The sequence below is a fragment of the Antennarius striatus genome, chromosome 20 (assembly GCF_040054535.1).
Source record: "Antennarius striatus isolate MH-2024 chromosome 20, ASM4005453v1, whole genome shotgun sequence".
Classification (NCBI taxonomy): Eukaryota; Metazoa; Chordata; class Actinopteri; order Lophiiformes; family Antennariidae; genus Antennarius; species Antennarius striatus.
Window position 1 is genome coordinate 4,612,045 of NC_090795.1, and position 21,663 is coordinate 4,633,707.

A 21,663-nucleotide genomic window follows, 5' to 3' on the forward strand; every position below is an offset into this window, starting at 1 on the left:
TAGAAATAAATTTGTGTGTGAGTCATTAAATAGTTTTTCTTTCTTTATTAGCTGTTTGTGCTCTGAGGTAAAGACAAGGCACTTTTATGTTCTTCCACAAATGAGAGTGAGAATGAAAGAGAGAGTGACACAGCGATAGTCACTGGTATGTGTGTGCGAAGCGAGTAACAATAACATGGCTAAAGTTAGCAGTGATCACAGCTGAGACCGCTGCGCTAAAGACAAACGTTTCAGATTAACAAGGAAGCTGTTGGTGCAAAGTCACACAATTGCTTTTATTTATTTATTTAAACACAATTTATATAATGAAATAGTTGTTATTCTATTATTATAATAATAAATTGTAAACTTACTTCTGTAGGGAAACAAAACAAAAGCATGTACATTTATTCATAAATACAATACAAACCAAATACATTTTCACATGTTGTGAATTTTGTACAGAGCATAAGATGGAGAAATAAAAAAAGAACAAAAAAACATGTATAAAATTCCACCAGTGTTTACCTGCATATCAGTCAGTGACGCTCATCAGCAGAGACCTGCAACCATAAATGTGTTGTGCTACAGGAGTTGACTTTCCCCCCACACACACTCCACTCTCTGCTATATTTATCCCCATCGTCACCATAAAAGGCTGTGACTGCTGCTTGGGCACTCCAGCAAGGGCCGGTATTATTTTTGTTGTGTGGTTCGCAGCCTTGAACGCACCTACCTGTAGGCTAGCTGGGATATCAAGCTTTCAGTGTGGAGTTCATTTTTTCCCATTAAAAGATTGGAATTTGAGGCCTTGTGTCCAGGGTAAGTGGCAGCAGACATGTAGGGATGTGATAAAACAGATCGTAATTATTGCATATGTTTATTAAAGCATGCTGAAAAGTGTTCAATTGCCTGAATCTTATACTTCTTGTTTCTATTTTCTAATGCTATATTTTAAAATTTGAAGATTTTAAAATAGTTACAAGACATTTATTGTTTTTATTTTTTCAATTTAAAATTATGTTTTTGTTGTTTTTACTCATATTGGCATCATGATATGTTTTTTTATGTTCCTACAGTTGATATTTAGAATTTAATTATCCATGTTCAACGATATAGAACATGTTGAAGTAAATGAAAGCATGTCGAGCATGTTGATACAACCAATGACCGATTTCAGCAAATTTGTGAAGTTCCCACTGAAACAGCTGTACAGTATATTGTCATAATACAAAAACTAACTAACCACACAGACGAACAGATAGGCACCAAGAACCTCGGAAACTCAGGGCTCGTAACTGGGAGAGGCCTGCAGCATGCCTGGATCTATACCGTTCTATCAGAAGAACCACCGCCACTATGACCGTGGGTACCGCAACAAGGCGACCAGGTCCATAATGAACCAATACCAGTCCAGCAGCAGCAGCAGCAGCAGCACTGCTGGCACCAGCACCTCTGCTACCAGCTGGAGCAGAGGGTAAGGAGGAGGCAGTCTTTGTCACAGGAAAGGCTTGTTGCTCCCCTTAACGCCATCAGCCATCCCAACTGATCGAGTTCACCTCCATCACCTTGGCTGGATCACTTCCCCGTCACAGCGCTGGGATCATCTGTCTTGCTAACCGGTTCTCTTTCACTCTGACCAACCCTCACAAACATCCGAGGACCTCTTCACTGATTATAACAGCTTTGAATCCTGCACAAAGTTTACTGCATGTATTCTGCTTTGATGTCTGCTTTGATGCATGCTGCCGATCTGTCATCTTTAACACAGCCATCTTTAAATTACTGAAATTATGTTTTGCACAGGTTAAAGCAATGTAATTGCTGACTTACGGTATATGTCGACTATAGTAGAATCTTTTCTTGTGCATTCATGGTCAGCGTTTTTGTGGGGGGTTTTTTCATTTTCCCATTCATGTCTGATAGACACGAGTAGTTGTTCATTAATGACAAGTGCTACGTTTAGTGGATTCCCTGTTAAATGCACTGGTAGTCAAATTATATTCCAGCATATGTATTTGTTGTTAAAGATTTTACAAGAGAAAAGACTGTTATTTTAAAAAAAATACTGGTTTTGAGTTGGTCACGGTGTCAAGTTGTTTAGTTTCATAGCGGATTCCCCAATTTGTTAGTCCATAAAAAGAAATAATAAAAGTTTATGGTGATGCCATCTTTTTCTCTGCCAGGCAAAACTTTAAATAAAATGTGTTAATGAGTGTGAAGAGGACTTAGGTTTTAATACAGTAATAACATCTGATCTTTGCTTATCCTTCATCCGGTATCTGTGCTGGGGAGAAAATATAATTATGATGGTTTAAGTTTTCATTTGTCCAGGCGCTTGGAATACAGAATGTGTTCCCCTTTCCTGAATTTCAGTGATGACATCAAAGCTCTACTGGTGATAAATCCACTTTAATGGGGGTTGTTACAGCTCTGATTCTGTGAAGTCAAGGGACTGTAAACCACAGCTAAAGTGATAGCAACCCACATAGATAGAAGGAAAATGAGGGCAGTTACCCTGTCACCCCTTTTGCCCCTGCCTCCTTATCAGGTTCTGGTGATCTCACACCCAGACCTCCCACCCCCAGCTCTCCAAGTCTTGCATATAGTGTTGCGACACACAAACTGTGTGTCGTTTGACCACAAATGCGACATCAAATTATCCCTTCCCTCAATATATCTTAAGAATACACACAGGAATAGATCATTTTAGTATGACTATGTTACTGTATGTACTGTACAAGGATTAGGGTGCAAGTAGTCTGACTCTGCTATGGGTTAAAATCATACTCTGTCATTGTAATATTTTTTTTTTTGTGTGTGTGTGGTGGTAGTATTTTAAAGCACCTCAGCAGTATTCACAATGTCCTTCATATCAGATTCACTTGTGTGGAAGCATAAAATGCTAAATATCCAAAACTAAACCATCTATCACAATGAACTTTAATTTACAGCTCATCCTCCGTCACCTTGACATTACCACAAGATGATGATTCTGTTATTCTGTTATTAGCTACACTGTCTGGCCAGGCTGATGGTGTATTGTATGTCCCAGACTTAATCTAGCTTCATATTCTGGGCTGGAGGCAAGCAGACTGAGCCCTTTACCCAAGAGAGCCAAGCCAACTTACTTGGCCGTGGATAAAGAGAACCAAATCATCGGCTATGTAGTGCCTATCTTCTCTGGGAGGTAACGAACACTTATTCATCTGGAAATAAGATCATGTTTAAGTTATTACAGTTTTATTAACATGCCTTACTCCCTACATCCATCTCGGGCTCTGCTCTAGTCAAGAGCTTTTGGATGCAGAGGAAACCAGTGTGCGGAACACTTCTGCATACGCGGCACGCAGGGATTTGTTCACCAGTTGCCTGGAGACGGAGCGGTCAGTGCAGTTCGCCAGGAAGAAAGCCATGCGCGAGTCAGCTGAACGCATCTCTCTGAATAAAAGGGTCAGTGGGGGGGATTCTATAGTACTTGTAGCCGACTTGAGGTCTTACAGGAAACCAAAGAAGTTTACATCAGTTGGTTTACATGACATCACATCCTGTGTTTTGTTAGATTAAAGAATGCAGTTAGAGATATTAACATAACTGGGTACAGTTATGCTGTGATACTTCAGACTAGGTGATAAATCCTTACACTATGAAATTATTTATATTGCTGGGCGATGATGTGAAATAGCATCCAACAATTCACTGAGCATCATAAAGGCCACAGTTACTCTCTCTCTGCTCTGCCAGAAAGTCTTCCACTGGGTGACAGATTCCTAAGGAGATCATGTTTCTTGAGACACAGGGAAGCAGTGTCCCAGCGGTGTCTTTATATTAAGTGTTGACTTCCTGGTTGCACAACTAGACAGGGTCTCGTTGCTCTATTCATAGAGCACACACTCATAACACGTGCAGTGCAGCATTGGAAAGTGCACAGATTTTGCATGCGTAAAACAAAGATATGCTGGCATTGCTCAGCTTGTGTATGTAAAAGCTTTGCATTGTCTCAGCCATGCATTGTGAATCGCTGGTGAAATTAAGAGAATATTGTTGGTGAATGTATTTCTTTTGGTTAAATAGTTTATGGATGTTCTGAGTAATTCAGTGGTTAAGTCTTGCTCTACTTGTAGATCCATGAACACAAGCAACACTTTAAGCGCATGAACGAAGACAGCCTGATGCATCCCCCAGAGTTTGTGATCAAACCACGCTCCCACACTGTGTGGGAGAAGCAGTGCGTGCGACTGCATTGTACCGTCACTGGCTGGCCCGACCCGCGGGTCGTCTGGTAGGTCTCACAGGCTACAAAACATGACTCCATGTTTGTCCTTTATGCTCCCCTCAACATCCTGCTTATTCCTCTGGGCTCCATCATGCTCCTGTGGCTTTGCTATTTTACTCTTGTTTCGCACTCTTCAAGTTCTTTGTGTCCTCTATTCTGTCTTCTTTTTTTCTGCCTCCCACTACAAGGTACAAAAACAATGTGCCTATTGACCCTCATGCCCACCCTGGCAAGTATAGACTTGACAGCAGATACAACGTGCACGCACTGGAGATTAACAGGTTAGTATTTGGTATGGAATGGCGTGACAATCACTTTTGATGGAAAAAAGTGGAAAAAATTGCACAGGTTTTACCCATAAAAGTTCGAATACTCAGGCCGCTATACGTGAGTTGAACACCACTGTATCCATCAAAAACAAACTATATCAAAGTGGAATGTCAGAAGGATATCCGTTGTGTTTCTGGAGGGAAGATTTGTCATTTTATGTGTTAGAACTTAGCAAACATAATAATAATAATAATAATAATAATAATAATAATAATAATAATAATAATAATAATGATTATAAAATCATGTTTTTATATGATTATCTGGTTTGGCTGAAGCTGGGAACACACTACGATTTCTTAGTGAGAATATGATTCAGTTTTTGAGTTGCGTGACTTGTTTCTGAAGCTGTCTGAAGCTTGTTTCATCAGCTGTCATCAAACAGTTGAATGACATTTTGATCATCATCGTCAGGAATACAGAATATTTTCTTATAAAATATAATTTGAAATTAAAGAAGAATATCACAAAAAATTATACAGTTTATGCCCAGTGTAGCTCATTCCAAGTCAGTTCGGTGACATATATTTATGCAGTTATCAAAAATAGGTTTATGTTTTTTCAAGATTTCTTTTTAGAAGTGAACTAAATAGTTAATTTTGACCATTTAGATAGAATCCTGTTCAATAGTTTTTATATTAAATTTACTCATACTGGATTTTAGTTTATTATCCCCCTGCCAGACTGCCAGAGATACCAAAGCTTGACCTTTTCAAGCATCCATATCTCACACAGAGAAATAAATTCACATTATAGTCAAACGTCTACCTGTGGAATGCTGGTTTCAGATAGAGAGACTCACCACCTGGTGCAGATGACATCACTCATGGTGTCTATTTATTCTCAGAGTATATTTAGTCAGGAGTTATGGAACGTTTACAATCACCAGCTCACATAGTTGGTATAATTTACATGTTTGAGAGGGCCGAGGTCGAGGTGGGGGAAGGGCGTTGTGCACATGAAAACCCCAAGAGATGGAATGTGCCAATGGACGTGCTCTCTTCTTTCAGATGTGATTTTGAAGACACAGCGCAGTATCGAGTCTCCGCCATGAACTGCGAGGGAGAACTGTCTGCCTATGCCTCTGTCGTTGTTAAGAGTAGGTTTCACCAAGTCTTTAAAGCATCAGTCCTCGATGTTCCCGGCACAAAAAAACTCAAAAACAACATTTATGATTTCATCATTATTCAAAATTGAAAAAAAAAAATACTGTAAATCAGAACCATCACTGTAATTGATGTTACCTGATATTGATTTCGTTATAATAAAAGCAAAATTCGGTTCAGATGTGATATCTCATAATTTGGAAACAAATGAAATTTAAGGTCTTATGTCATTAATTCATAGAAAATGTTGCTATTCCAGGGTTCAAAGGTGAAGTTGATGAGTCCCTTCCAGCACCCAGATGTAAGTGTGAATTTATACCATCATTGCTTGTGAATGCTGTGTCATGGACTGAAAGCTGAATGAATTAAATTAAATAGTACAAAACAAGGATCTACATATTTTATTGCTTCAACATTTGGTGTGTTTGACCAGTTTTTTTGCCAGCTGGTGAATTTAAGTCATCAATTATTGTTCATTACTATTTTGTGATGGTTTCCCTCTTTGAACACTAGTCACCCATTACTTTTTGGGAATGTTGAATTTTTGTCAATTAGCTTGTTGCTAACTTTGCCTTCTGTTTCTTACATTGCGTGTACCACACAGGTACTCTAAGTCTGTTTGGTACACTTGTTAAACCAAAACAGTAGGTTTGACAGGTTAGTATTTGGTTAGTATCAGCTTTGTGGAGCTGATCAGATCAGAAAGTGGTTTATTTTTTTATCATGTTCTTGTGCTTCATAATATTAACATTACTCATTAGGGGTTAAGGATAGCTTCTCAAATTGGACTAAGTTGGATGCGTTGTGTTGTTCACACTGTGGATGCTACTGCGCTAACATTTTTGTTTTCTTGATGTTGTCATGACAACGCAGGGACCAGCACTCGAGGTAACTGGGTCACAAGAATCCGGTTTAGGCACCTTTGGTGAACTGGGTGCTTCCACTTACCACATTGTGTCCTTGCATGGCCACTCTAGAACGTTCTAGTTCCCAGTGTTTTCCTGAAGCATTTAATCTAGAAAAATCCCCCGCTTTCTCATTCCAGCTTCTTATGCATCTACACTGATGCATTTTTCTTTATATATGTCTCGATTTAATTTTAATTCCATTCCATTGCGTTACCACAATAGAGCTAGTAGATACGCTACTATGTTGATTTTTAGAGATCACAATTTAATCCTCCATTCATATGTGTGAATAAAGATCCTAATTGTGTTTGAAACTAATTCACTGATTATTAAACATATCTGTTGTGTTTTATTGTTCAACACATGACCACAAGTCCTAATATTTCCCTTAGACCTCTTTTCAATCTCTCCTCTCTGTCTTCTTCCATCTAGATGGAACATGTTTTTCTATGGATGTGATTCATGGTCATTTCCTGTCTCTGTCGCGGTTCACCAGTCACCTTTCCACTCTCCTATCTAAAGAGTCAATAATCCCAGTCCATGCCTTGATTTTGCTGTCTCATACTTAATCTGTAGGTGGCCCAGTGTCTGAGTATGGCATCACTTTCCAGACTCACATTGTTGACAAGTTTGGTGTGTCGTTTGGAAGAGAGGGTGAGACCATGAGTCTCGGATGTACCGTTGTCATTTACCCTGCTTTACACCGCTACGAGCCGGAGATCCAGTGGTACAGAGACGGTACGCAGATTAATCTGGATTATCGTGTTATTTTAGTTGGAATAAGTGCAAGTATTACCCTCTACGGTTTTTTTTTCTCCCTTAGACATTCTTCTGTCTCCTTCTAAATGGAACCACATGCACTGGAGTGGAGATCGAGCCACCTTGACCCTCACACACCTGAATAAGGAGGACGAGGGACTCTACACCCTGCGTGTCTCCACCAAGTCTGGATATGAAACCTACTCAGCCTACGTGTTTGTCAGAGGTGGGTACATCTTCCATCAAATTATGGTTGCCATTAAAAAGTAAGTTTATGGTGTAAATAGTATAAAGATTCAACAAACACCCACCATTTAACAGTTTACGTGACATTTAGTCTCTATTTATTTAGTGCATTTTGTGATCAGATCTTCCTCACTCCAAAGATACCTCCAAGACATAGGACTCTCACTCATCCGTGGACATGCTGACCGGTGTTCCAATTTTTCTTTTGCATGTTTTGAAAACCTTCTTAAGCTTTTGATTCAAGAAAATCCTCATGCTTCTAAAGTATCTCTTTGGAGATTTTATGCACTGCAGTCCTTGCCAGCAAAATTTTAATGCAGCATGTCAACAATCAAGGTTGAATTCACAGAAGCCGGTCCTCTGGCAAGCAATGACAAAACTCCATTTAGTAGTCAAAGTGTTTAAAAGTGAGTGAGCGAGTGGTTTTAAATAGAATATCTTCTAGAAAAAAACACCAACTGCCTGGCATCTGTTTGGATAGTGAAGCTTATCTTTTCTGCCTTCAGAGACAATCTGACCTTTAGAGCTTCGGCTCAGACCCTTTTGTTACCCTATTACCCCTCAGCGTTGCCCATTTAAGAAAATGCCAGGTACGGTTTCCATAACAAAATGCTCTATGATCCTGGTTGCAGTTCTATTCTCAGAGCTCAGCTATGGAACGAGTCTGGCTGGGGTACAAATAGAGTCTATAAATAACAACAAAAGGGCTGTCGTGGTTATAATTATCTGCTATTGACAGTCAGTCAACTGCATTAATAACATTATTTTACTGTATTTGTTTAAGCTGTAAATGTTACAATTTATGAAATGGATATTACCAGTTAATGCATGGTCTTATCCTGCTGTCTAAAACAAAGCTATTGCTACAGTAGCTGCCCTCATTTTTCTTAAAGCCTCACCTCTTATCCTTTTTCACTTTTGGGCTACTGCTAATTCGGTCCCCCCGGTGCTAAGTGCTCTTGGCTTGTGTTCGACTAGATGACCAGAAACATTCCTGGCTTCCAGCAATGCAGCAGAGAGCACAGCTCACCTTAGAAATGGTTCCACAGAGAAATCTTTGCTTCCATGGTGCATATAAATTAGCACTGGAGCGTTCCTACTGAGAGTCCCGGTGTTGTTACCGTTTGTATCAGATGCTGATGCTGAGGTTGAAGGCGCTCCCGCTTCTCCTCTGGATGTGCGCTGTCTGGATGCCAATAAGGATTACATTATCGTCACCTGGAAGCAACCAGCAGTCGATGGTGGCAGCTCCATCTTGGGCTACTTTGTGGACAGGTTAGCCATTGTACTGTGTGTATAATGTGTATAATGTGTTTTTATAATATAATATAATATGATATAATATAATTAGTATTTTAATACTTAAAATATGTGTGCAGATGTGAGGTTGGAACTTCCCACTGGGTCCAGTGCAATGACACTCCCGTTAAGTTTGCCCGTTTCCCTGTTACTGGCCTGGTGGAGGGTCGTTCTTACATCTTCCGGGTGCGTTCCGTCAACAAGAGCGGCATGAGCCACCCATCCCGGGTCTCTGAGCCTGTGGCGGCCATGGACCCAGCTGATCGCGCCCGCAAGAGAGGTACGGCTGCAAGTGACCATTCCCATTAGCTGCCTCACATTAAAATGATAATCATTCTCTTGTCAGGTACTTCTGCTCCCTGGACTGGACAGATCATCGTCACAGAGGAGGAGCCTGCAGGTAGAAGATCTAATTCATCAATCCATGATTTATACCAGCGATGTGTTTAGGGACTTAATTCTTTTTTTTCTCTGGCCATCAGAGGGCATTGTTCCTGGCAGACCTCTTGAGCTGCAGGTGACAGAGGCTACCAAGAACTACGTGGTGCTCAGCTGGAAGCCGCCTGCAGGGAAAGGCCTTGAAGGTGTCATGTACTATGTGGAAAAGGTAAACTAAACTCAGTTTATAACATATGATTACATGAATGTGAAACCCACTCGCTGACGTCCTGTCCCTGTTTGTAAGTGTGTCTCTGGCACAGACACTTGGCAGAGGGTGAACACCGAGATCCCGGTTAAGTCTCCTCGCTTTGCACTCTTTGACCTCGCCGAAGGGAATTCCTACAGCTTTCGTGTCCGCTGCTGCAATGCCGCCGGCGTTGGCGAACCGTCTGACCCAACCGAGGCCACCACTGTTGGCGACAAGCTTGGTTAGACAGAAATCCCGTCACACACAAACATGCATGCAACAATGCATTATCACCATTACATTCTAAAGTTCTGCTTCGCAGATATCCCTTCTGCCCCGAGAAAAGTCGTCCCAACCAGAAACACAGACACGTCAGTTGTTGTGTCGTGGGAAGCATCCCAGGATGCCAAAGAGTTGGTGGGATACTACATCGAGGGCAGCATCGTGGGCAGCAACGTGTGGGAGCCATGCAACAACAAACCTGTCAATGTCACAAGGTAAACCCTTCTCCTCCTCTCTCAAACAATAGTTGCACGGTTTCAGTTTTAAAAGACACGTTTTCACCCGCAGGTTCATCTGCCACGGTCTGACGACAGGAGAGAAGTACGTGTTCAGGGTGAGGGCAGTGAACGCAGCAGGGATCAGCGAGTTCTCCCTGGAGTCTGAGCCTGTTGAGGTGAAGGCTGCTATTGGTGAGTGAAGCTGATACTGAGATACTGTAGTAAAAAAAATTCCCTACGTTCTGTAGGTGTTGTATCTGGGATTAATAAATTTTATCTTAGTTTTATATAACAAAATAAAATTTTTAGTATGTTTTGTGTAAGAAATTAATGGAAGAACTGGCATTTTCATATTATTTGAACATGATGTTTTGGGCTTCAACTGTTCTCTTGACTTGTTTACATCATCAGCACGCCCACACCTCCTCCACCATGGTTCCACTCTGTCCCCCTGTCACATGACTTTGTGCTGTTATTTGCCCCACCTGCCTACCTCACTGTCAAGCCACATCCACCCTACCCCATCCTTTTTTGCTCCCTGCTCAGCCTGAGGCGGGGTCAGGTCAGGACTTGTAGACTTCCTCTAATTTGGGTCAGAACGATCCAATTCAGCGGTCGTTACAAACAAGCCCAGTGTCACACACCTCCTCCATCCCCCTTTTCCCTCACCCATCCTGGGCACGAGAAGTGTCGGCAACCCCCACATGGTGCTGAAGGTACCACCTATATACCTGTCCCGCTCCACCGGTACCCTAAACCACACTGGGTTTCTCTCCTAACCTCTCCTAACAGCTAATCTGGCAGTAGTACTGTAGATTAATGTTTAGTTAAACACACACACTCATTGTACGTGTACCTCACACACACACACGCACAGGTGGAAAAAATGTGTTTTTAGGTTGTGTGGACCATCTGAATCTTTTCCCATACTGTCAAAGGACTGAGACTGATGATTGAAACTGAGCTGAGTTTATGAACATGAGAAAATAATTTAAATTTGTGGAAACTAGCTTAAAGATTTTCAATAGCAATTAATATGGTTTAGGTGAAATAAAAACACACTCAAATACTCATGAATTCAGCTATGTCACATGAATAAAAGAACAGATGTGTATAAATACAAAAAGTATATCACATCTATTCACGCAACAATTTTTTTATTGTAGTTTTGGATTAGCCTAATTACACTATATTGAAATTTGTTTATTTATTTTTTCTCTTTATATTTATATCTTAAGGAGAAGTTTTCTATAGGTTGCATTGTTAAAGATGTTCTATGTGGTTGCTGTTGGATCTGTCCCTATTTGACACCCAGAAATGAAAAAGTAAAATGAATGCAAAATTACACAACGAAACCAAACTATTTTTCTGTTGTAAATTTTGTATTAGCAAACACATATGAAAACAGTATCTGTGATAATAACTTAAATTTTTGCTGAAGTCTGTGAAATAAACAAATTATCTTCATCTTATCATCATGATATTAATTTAAACACACTCTGACCTCCACACACACTAGATTACTGTCAGATACCTCTTTTCTTCACATGTTGCATGTGTTCCCTTAATCTTCTGCATTACAACTAACACAGCTATTAACCTTTAGATCTCATGCTGTAGCTCATTTTGTGCTGAGTTTCATGCTCAACTTTCCCTTATGAAACAAACCTAGTATAAATATTTACATGATAAATTCTAGAGAATGAAACGGACAGTTCAGAAACTAATATTCAATTCTCAGTTTCAATTTGATGATTGTTCAGTTTATTGAAACAGTGTTTTTCATTAAGGGTTGGAGCAAAGCCAGCACATCCTCACTCATTGGTCGTTCTACTTCACCGCCTGCATGATCTCTTCATAGAAAATAAAGTCTACTCACCTCCTCACACGGATGTCACTTGTTGGCCATCTTGTCTTCATTTTTCTCTCCCTATCAGATGAGGACATTCTACTATTTCTTGGTTAGATGACGTTAGAGAATTACTTAGTGTGTTTTTCTATTTTTGCTCATTTTGTCTTTTCTCTCTCAATATATTATAATTGAGAGCTTCTTGTGATGGATATTCAGCCTGTTTTTTAAAAACCTTTTTTGCTTTTCTTTGCTAACTCCTGTAGGGGGCGGCATCCCTCATGGTGTGTTGCCGGAGATGGGGCCGGGGGGTAAAGTGGGCCAACTAACCGAGCACAGGCCACGCTGGGCGGGCACGCATGAAACTGTCCAGTCCACCCCTGACACTAAGCAAAAGTGCAATAAATCTCGAGCTGACACTGAAGCCAGGGAGGGGGCCAGGCCTGCTGGCTCAGGCCTCATACCCCCTGTGGAGGGGAAAAGCAAGGCAGGCAAGAGAGGCAGTGTGTCCTGGGCCCCCGACCTGGCAAAAGACCTGGTTTCAGAGTCAGTATCAGACTCTGGATCACTTACTGACACAAGTGCACAATCTTATCCAGTCCATGCTGGGGGTCAGGATCAGGCTGTAGGGACAGTCGATCAGCCTGAAGCCAAACAGGCACGTAAGTTCTCTGTAGGTGCTTCAGCTAATCGGGACGCGGCCAGGCCCAGGAGGGAGTCGGCAGGTGAGCACTGGTCAGAGATGGAACTTTTTTTTTTTTTATCTCTTAAGAGAAGACACATCCATTTCCCCCACCTATATTGTATTTTGAAGTAAAGCATTTACTTTTTTAAATCAGTTCTACAAGGCTCTACTAGTCCATTCATGAACTTTAAACACACATTTATCTGTTGTTGAAGTGCTGTACTGGTTTTCTTCTCTTTAAGGTAAGTGACTGTAAAATATCACTCTACTTTAACTCAACACCATCACGGTTGTCGACGGTTTTGCTGGTCTCCACTTTCCCACAACCTCTCTACTTGGTGGCTCAATGCCAGTCAGCTCACAATGAATACTTAGAGCACTTTAACACACTTAAGTATGCCAAGACGGCAGCCAGCTAATCACACCCTGTACTTGAAAAGTGGGTCATTTGACCAACTTGAGAGCAGGACACTTGTGACCTGAAATGATCTTGGGTTCCAGCTCTTGGCCACTTGGACAAACTTCCCAAACTTAAAGAAGGGCAGGGCACCAAGTTGCCATCTGTGTGCAATGGGCTGATTTATTATTATCAAATTAGGTCTTTGATAATCTTGTTATAGAAGACATTATTCAGTAGTTTTTAAACTTAAACATGAGGTGAAACCTTTCATTAGCGAAAGAAAGTGAGTTGTAGTGCAACCAAACACCTGCTATAAAAGGAAACTTAGGCTCAAAGGGGTCTATAGAATCATGATAATAGATCAATTAAACTGCTGGCCCAAGGTGTTGAACTAAGTATCAGATTCACATTACTTCATGTTCACTGACTGCGATGTTACGATGTTAATTTTCACTTGTCGTTTCAGCCTCTCCTGCTCCACCCTATGGCATCAGTGTCCTTGAGTGTGAGCGTGACTCTATGGTACTGGCTTGGAAGCAACCCACTTCCATCGGCGGTGCTGACATTACTGGCTACTTTGTGGATTACCGTGAGGTCGTCGATAGTGTGCCGGGGAAGTGGCACGAGGCTAACGTCAGGTCCATCAGCGAGCGGGCCTACAAGGTGAGCCGATGTTGAACACCACCTGATCAAAAGGTTCCGTTGGGTTTATAACACTTGACAGACTGTTTTAAGACCAAGGCAATGTAATGTTCCTCAATCTGCAGGTGTCTGACCTGAAAGAGAACAGAAAATACCAGTTCCAGGTGCGGGCAGCCAACATGGCAGGAGTGGGCATCCCTTCAATGCCCAGTGACATCTTCCTGTGCGAGGAGTGGACCATTGCCGTGCCAGGTTGCTAAGATCATCTGTTAAATCCACTGATAAGATGAGATGAGACAAGATGAGATAACACGAGACAAGATAGAGACGAGATAGAACGAGCTAAAATAATCAAGCCTACTGTTGCTTAGTCGGATATTTACATACTGTTCATTTTGAACCACAGGACCTCCTCATGACCTCCAGATAAGAGAAGTGCGAAGCAACTCACTAGTGATGCTATGGAAACCACCTGTGTACCAGGGCCGGGATCCTGTCAACGGTTTTTATGTAGACATAAAGGAGGCGGATGCACCAGAGGAAGCGTGGAGAGGAGTCAACAACAAGGCGACAGAGAAAACGTTCCTCAAGGTTGTCATCATCAGGCAGAACATTGGCCGTTTAATTTGCACTTAGTGATAAACTTGCAACTTTTCTTTCTTCATTTTTGCAGATTGAGAATCTGCAGGAAGCAGAGTCGTATGTGTTCCGTGTGCGTGCTCAGAACCAAGCCGGTGTCGGTAAAACCTCAGATGTGACAGACTCGGTCGCAGCTGTGACCAAACCAGGTGAGGGAAAGATAAACTCTTGCTGACGAGTGGTTTTTGAACCCATTGTTGTAAGCTGTCTTCTCTGGGTTTCAGGCACAAAAGACATTGTTGTGGATGTTGACGATGACGGTGTCATCTCCCTGAACTTTGAATGTTGTGACATGACTCCTGACTCCAAATTTATTTGGTCCAAGAATTACGAGGACATAACAGACTCCTCCCGGCTAACAATGGATACCAAAGGAAACAAGTAAGATGAGGCTGAGAATCTTCGATCCCCTTGATAACACCATCCCTTCTAATTTATTACTCCTTTACTGTGTTCTTCCTGAAGGTCCAAAGCTGTTTTCAGTGCTCCTGGAGAGGAGGACATTGGGATTTACTCATGTCTTGTCACCCATACTGATGGTGCTTCATCTAGCTACGATCTCTCTCAAGAAGGTGAGTTAAGTTCAGGAGAAAATCACAGATTTTATGATGTAATAAATTTCATTTTTTAACCTCTTTCATATTTTTTTCTCTTATCTTTGTCAGAATTGAAGAAGCTTCTGGAGATCAGTCATGAACACAAGTTTCCTAGTGAGCATCACAGCATCCCATATTATCCCCTCTAAGTTTGTCATGGTGGACTGTTTTGTTTTTTGAGCTGGTTCTTTTGCCTTTCTCATCATTCTTCTTCATTCTAGTTATTCCACTGAAGTCAGAGTTGGCTGTGGAGCTTTTGGAGAAGGGTAAAGTTCGCTTTTGGCTGCAGGCAGACAAGATCTCACCCAACGCTAAAGTGGATTACGTCTTCAATGATAATGTTCTCTCTCAGGGCGAGGTCTGTGAACGTACAGATTCATAATTACCTGGGAATTATTTTCCATAGTGTCATCTTTTATGTTTAAAAGATGGCCTTGGTTTTCAGAAATACAAGATGAACTTTGACAAGAACACGGGTGTGATAGAGATGATCATGGAGTCTTTGACCCCAGAAGATGAGGGCACCTTTACCTTCCAGTTGCAGGATGGAAAGGCCACCAATCAGTCCAGTTTGGTACTGATAGGAGATGGTGCGTTTACTCTGATGCTATTAACCCTTTGGCTGCCAGCCATGTGTTACGTCACTGAATGGAAAGACGCCATATGGCGACTTTCGCAGTCAATGAGTTAAAGTGGGCTTCAATTTAAAAAAAAAAGTTTTCAGCTCTGTTTTAAAGGCTAAAATCCACAGAGAATATTTCATGAAAGTTTGTTTGCACAAATTAAAAGTTTTAACAATACTGTATCAACTAACATAGAATAGAATTTTATTTTTTTTTGGTGTGTCTTATTACATTTACCTGAACAAAACCCATTCCTTCATGTAAATTTAAAATAAAGCCACTTTTATGAGGAGGGGGGTGGGGTCTAAGATATGATTGAGCTGATCTGTCAAATGACTGTGTGGGATCTAGTCTACGACTGGGCTAATTTGTCATGAATCCCCCACTACATTCATGCTATTGTTTAAGCAACTGACCTTTGTAGTAAATATTAATAAGTTGTTTTAAAAACTTTGAGTGCTTAGCAAGTGCTTAGTAAACTCTTCTAATCTTCAGTATTCAAGGATCTGCAGAAGGAATCAGAGTTCCAGAGAAAAGAATGGTTCAGAAAGCAAGGTATGACACGCTCACTATTATGAGATCAAATTTTTAAATGTAAAGAGAAATTTTGTTCTGAATCATCATTGATTTACATTGTATGTTCTTATTTTTTGTTTGTTGCAGGACCTCACTTCATTGAGTATTTGGGTTACGAGGTGACACCAGAGTGTTGTGTCATATTGAAATGCAAGGTGAGATAGGTGGGAGGTTTTTCATCTTCCACTCCTTAAAATAAAATATACTGTCCTCATTCTTCATATTTCATGTTGCGTTTCAGGTTGGTAACATGAAGAAGGAGACGTCGGCGCTGTGGTACAAAGACGGGCACGAGATAAAGGCAGACGAGCATCTGGGATTCACAGAAGGAGTTCTGAAACTAGAAATTGCTCAGGTAAATAAATAAGAAAAGAAATCTGTGCAGTCTGGGTGTGGATATTTCTGTACCTTCTGATTGGCACTGAATTAATTTGCTTATCTTACCATTAAGCCAACCTTTTGGTTTTTTTTTTTTAATTATAAAATCTGACATTTCTGTTCCTTGTCAGATCTCCAAGAAGGATTCTGGTGTGTATGAGATCGTTCTGAAGGATGACAGAGGAAAAGACACGTCCAGGTTGAATCTGACAGATCAAGGTAAACCAGCATCCCAAACTAAGATAACCAATAACTGCCTGTTAAAAGCAAAAATACCACAACATACAATCTCTTCCAGGGTTCAAAGACTTGATGAATGAGGTTTTCAGTTACATTGGTAAGTAGATTAACTTTTTCTCCCCAGATTATTTAATGTCTAACTTCTTGCTAGATTTAAACCTAGACTAAATGTCATTGCAGCCAATTCCTCCACTCCTCTGAAGATCACAAGCACAGAAACAGGCATCCGACTCTACACCTTTGTCAGCTACTATAATGACTTGCTCCAAGTGACCTGGCACTACAAGTATGTACTGAGCCTTCATTGCTACTTGTGCAAATGTGTATATGTGGTATCATAGGTACAGCCACTGTAACTGCTTGAATTACATTGGTTCAATTCATTTAGATCTAGTATTTGTTCCTTATAGGACAAGTGGTGTTAAAATGGTCTTGTGTGTTGACAGGGATTCAGCCATCGCCTTCTCTGACCGTATAAAGAGTGGTGTGGTGGGAGATCAGCTGTGGCTGCAAATCACAGAGCCCACAGAGAAAGACATGGGCGTATATGCCATAGAGTTCAATGATGGGAAAGGTGGCCTGAGGAGGACTGTTGAGCTGTCTGGTCAAGGTACGTATTTGAAACGTCTTCAGTGGTTGCCAGTTTCAATGACTAGGTTCCTTTAAATTTGTGATTCTGACTTCTGATAATCTTTAATCAATTTTCATGACATTTGCTGATCCCCACACCAGCAGGATTACTCCTGTAACTCATTTTTTTTGGTTTTGCAGCATTTGACGATGCATTTGCAGAATTCCAGAGACTCAAGTAAGATACCAATTACTTGCTAGCGATGATATTTGTTTTTTGTAGGCACAAGCATGGCATGCATAAAAACATGAACATGGGAAATAATACATGCAGATTATGCCTTAATTTTAGCACCTTTGATCTAATATGTTTTTGTTCTGTTTTGACTCCAACAGAGCTGCTGCTGTTGCAGAAAGAAGTAGGTGATATTTTGCTTGAAGGGTTTTTATATTTGATAAGACAGTTGTGTTAAACCGTCTTTTTTAATGATTGAACAAGCATTGATTCAGGTTATGTATTAGTGAATAATTGTATATATTTTGATGTTTGTTTTTTATGACTGAAAGCATAATCTTCACTATAATCTCTTGTCTGCCTCTAAGGTTACAACTAAATCTTTTTAATGACTTGCAGGAAATCCCTTAAAAGTGTATAACCTCAACCAATAATTAGAAATGTAATATTACTGAAAATCACTAATTGTGCCAAACTGTAATTACTGTAATGAAATATTTTCTTTCAGGTCGTGCACGTGTAGCAGGAGGCCTGCCTGATGTGGTCACTATTCAGGAGGGCAAGGTAGAGTGTGTTAACTGATTCTGTCAGGTAGAGGGAAATGCATTGTGAGTTTTTTTAATGCTGAATGACTGTCCTCTTTCCAGGCCCTCAACCTCACCTGCAATATTTCGGGTGACCCCGTGCCAGAGGTCACCTGGCTGAAGAACGAGAGGGAGATCACTTCCGACGAACACTGCATCCTCAAGTTCGAGTCGGGCAAGTTCGCCAGCTTCACCATCACAGGCGTGAACACGTCAGACACCGGCAAGTACAGCATCCTGGTGAAGAACAAGTATGGCACGGAGAGCGGGGACTTCACCGTAAGTGTTTTCATCCCTGAAGAGGCGGGCGGCAAGAAAAAGTAAAAGCGGTCCAAATCTTGTCGTAAATATGTACAAATGAAAAACAACTGAAGAAGAAAAAAGGTTTGAGGATGTTTCGGGTGGTCTAGATGGAATATTAAGTCTAGGGGTGCTAAATCTGAACTGAAATGTTGGACAGTTCAGAGAAATTTGGTTATGATTTGTAATGTAAAATAATTTGATTATTCAGTCTAATATGGACAAATCTAACTGAACATCAAAAGGTATCTGTGACACCATGTCTGCTCAAAAATGTCAACGGTGCAATTTTATTTTTTGTTTAGTTGAAATTGTGGAAGTCAAACAAACAAATTAATGTTACATGTCTCAATTTTTACATTACTTGATGCAAAGACAGCTAAAGAACGCTAAATCAATGACCAGAAGTTATAAAGTTAGCATGGAATTTCTACAAAAAGTCAAATTGCTGTATTGCTTTCACATGTTTTATCCCATTTGCTACCAAACTTGCGCACTTTACTGCCAACCAGTTCAACAATCATTCAATAGCTTTTGTATTGATGTATTCATGCGTTTGTCAGCCACAATTTTTTAAAAACTTAAATCTGGAAGACATTTGGTAGAGTCGAAGCATGAATACAAATGCAAGAAATCAATTGATATCAATAATTTATTTTCAGTTTTTTGAAGTAGCTGATGTATGTAATCAGTCATTAAGAGGGTGCATTCGAATGCTGATGGGAATCTTGAACATCAGACATCCAGCAGCGCTAGATCTGTCATTTCTAAGTAATAATGACATGACCTTTGCAAACCACAAGACATCACTGTGCTAATGAAAAAACAACAACTATGTCTCCGCACATGACAGCTTGTTGGCTCTACATTAGTTCTTTTCATAACACCTGCCATGTTTCTGATTCCTGATTTCCATGAATGGGTCATATCAAACAGAGGTTACATACTGTAACTAACTAATTAACAAAGGTAACATAACTGATTAATTTACATTTGAACATGTCAGTGATTGTCAAGTAAACAAACAGTTTATTCTTTTCCTCACACTTTCGTTCTTCTCTTTTGGGAAAAACTAAATTTAAAACACACCAAACCAGGTGATTTTCAAATTCAGTAAAAAACCATGAAGCTTCTTGCTTGCTTGGGAAATAAGACTCAACACAAAATATGTTGCAAATGGGCCAAAACATGATCCTTTATTGTAATGTACCATTTCATCAGATTTGATATTTGGTCACTTCCATTGTCTCCCTGTTTGTAGTAAATACTGTATGTTTGCCTGCTGTCTTAATTGTTATTCATGACGTCCCTCTCATAGCCCATCATTAATGATTATGATGTCTCCTTTATTCCTGATTACGATGATAACATTGTCACTGTGATAAAGACTGTAAGATCACTTATTTATTCTTGAATCACTTCCTCTTCCCCTGTTTCTGGGCGAGACTAATAAACAAGCATGTGCTCCTTCACTTCCTCCTCCTCTTTTGCGTCCTCTCACTCTTGGTTTGAATCATCCATCCTTCACTGTTCACTCTGTTTTTTCAGCCTGCCTTTATTTCACTCCCAGTCCTGATTTCTGTACACTCGGACTTCCTGAAGACCAACCACCAGCATGGAGACAACCCCTCTCTCTACTGTAACCATGGTGTGCTTGATTGTTGATGTTCTGGGAAAATCCGTCCGTTAGATGAGTACAAATGGAGCAAAGTCAGAGTCAAGCTCACTTGAGTGCAATTAAGAGAAAACTAATGCCAATTCCCCTTGTTGTCTGATCATCTATTGTACAATCATACAGCAGAAACACATCCAAATCCTGTAGATAGGTTTATCATGAGTTGAGTTGGCCAAAAAGTCCAGCACGTGACCCAAAAACAATATATTTTAAATAGACAAGGCACCATGTTCATTCGAGGGCTTTCAAAGTACTGTGAGGTACACAAACAAGAAGCTGAATTTGATTCCACCCCATAAATTACCTGTAAAATATTTTATATCAGGTGAGAATAAATTTGATTCACATTTGGAAATCAGAGATATTTCTGACCTCCTTGAACGTCCTTGGTAAGTAGTGGACATCTTTTGTTTGAATAAAGTGATGTCTAATTGTGGTTAGAGCAGAGATTTTTGAAAACGGGGCTCTAACTGCAGTGTCTCTCCTCTCAGCTGGAGGTCACAGAGGGAACACCCGACTTGGGGGTGACATCATATTGGACGGATGCTGAGGGAAACGTGGTGTTTGGTCCAAATACTCCAAAGGAAAAGATGAAAGCCTCTGTCACTGGAGCAAAAAAGGAAAAACGGAAGGGTGAGAGGACTGAAATCAAATGTGTGTTATGTCTGACACGTTACGATATGGTTTAATTTTGTCATGTGTCAGATGAAATGTTTACGTATGATTGCTTTCTTGCAGAATCTGTAACTAAAACTGGTCCTGTGGAAAGTATTGCTGATAATGAGGAATGTCAAGGGCAGAAAGACGAAGAGAAGGTGACATTTGAGGTTGAAGCAGAGCCCAAAGCTTCAGATTCAGAAGAAAAAGAAGACGTACAAGAAGAAGAAGGTGATGATCATCCTTTGATTTCTGATCAATCAGAGTCCTTCGAGCAGCCCGCAAACATAACCAGCGGCTGAAACAGATGGAGATAGCAGGAATCTCAAGATGGAATTTAAGAGCATGCACATACACATACATATTCTACAGGTTTATTGTGGGCTTAAATGACTAATGCATTTCAAGTCATATTACAGGAAGCTGTTCTGATTATTATACTATACAGTATACCACATTTTTGGAGTAGAATTTAGGGATCATTACTTTGTCTTTTATGTCATGCCTTTGTAAGACTTCACAAATCACTGTTTTTACGTATTTCAGCCTTTGATATGGATGCTTTGTTTTACCACTGTATCTTGAATAAAGGATATGTTTGACCAAAATGGTCTAATTTATTCAAATATGTGCCAGGTTTGGCCTCCACATCTGAATCACTCAAAAACACAGAACAGAGGCTTACAGAGGTGACGGTCTCAGTGGTGGGAATCACCAAGTATGAGAGCCGTGGAGCTCCATAAATACAAAATATTTATTTAAGATATGTTTGACAGCAATAAAATTCAGACACCAATCCTTAGGTTCTCAATCTTTTGAACTCTCTGTTTCAGGATACTTTCTAATTCCCCTCCAGTGAAACCAAATCATGCTTTGTTCTCATGATGCAAATTTTTTTTATCACAGACGGTTTGCTGACAGAAAACCCTTAAGATTCAGGTTCGACATTAGACACACACCTGTTCCGTCAGGTAGTTTGCGTC

At 40.4% G+C, this 21,663-nt stretch overlaps 1 protein-coding gene across 6 annotated transcripts; it reads left to right on the top strand.

Moving 5' to 3' along the window:
- Positions 1 to 648: 648 nt before the first annotated feature.
- myom1b (myomesin 1b) lies at positions 649 to 21,282 on the top strand. Of its 6 annotated transcripts, none has more exons than XM_068343686.1 (41): positions 649 to 801; positions 1,233 to 1,456; positions 3,035 to 3,169; positions 3,270 to 3,432; positions 4,104 to 4,261; positions 4,444 to 4,536; positions 5,596 to 5,684; positions 5,951 to 5,992; positions 6,565 to 6,579; positions 7,176 to 7,337; positions 7,423 to 7,584; positions 8,738 to 8,879; positions 8,984 to 9,183; positions 9,250 to 9,303; positions 9,386 to 9,510; positions 9,589 to 9,772; positions 9,854 to 10,028; positions 10,102 to 10,223; positions 12,147 to 12,605; positions 13,432 to 13,628; positions 13,733 to 13,859; positions 14,014 to 14,198; positions 14,281 to 14,395; positions 14,471 to 14,627; positions 14,712 to 14,818; positions 14,912 to 14,956; positions 15,064 to 15,200; positions 15,288 to 15,432; positions 15,961 to 16,020; positions 16,129 to 16,196; positions 16,283 to 16,396; positions 16,551 to 16,638; positions 16,718 to 16,756; positions 16,840 to 16,945; positions 17,106 to 17,269; positions 17,431 to 17,467; positions 17,626 to 17,648; positions 17,973 to 18,028; positions 18,112 to 18,327; positions 20,515 to 20,656; positions 20,762 to 21,282. In XM_068343686.1, exons 2-41 carry the CDS (start codon positions 1,296 to 1,298, stop codon positions 20,980 to 20,982), a joined length of 5,190 nt encoding a protein of 1,729 aa, XP_068199787.1. In that variant the 5' UTR covers positions 649 to 801; positions 1,233 to 1,295; the 3' UTR covers positions 20,983 to 21,282. The 6 variants fall into 6 exon arrangements, with proteins under 6 accessions (XP_068199787.1, XP_068199788.1, XP_068199789.1 ...); XM_068343688.1 differs by having other exon boundaries at positions 650 to 801; positions 12,147 to 12,164; XM_068343687.1 differs by lacking the exon at positions 6,565 to 6,579.
- The last annotated feature ends 381 nt before the right edge of the window (positions 21,283 to 21,663 follow it).

Coding starts and splice junctions, on each gene's coding strand:
- myom1b (XM_068343686.1), top strand. CDS start 1,296: ATGCCTGGATCTATACCGTTCTATCAGAAGAACCACCGCCACTATGAC. Junction 7,338..7,422: donor GATCCAGTGGTACAGAGACG/GTACGCAGATTA, acceptor TTTCTCCCTTAG/ACATTCTTCTGTCTCCTTCT. Junction 16,946..17,105: donor CAAGTGACCTGGCACTACAA/GTATGTACTGAG, acceptor GTGTGTTGACAG/GGATTCAGCCATCGCCTTCT.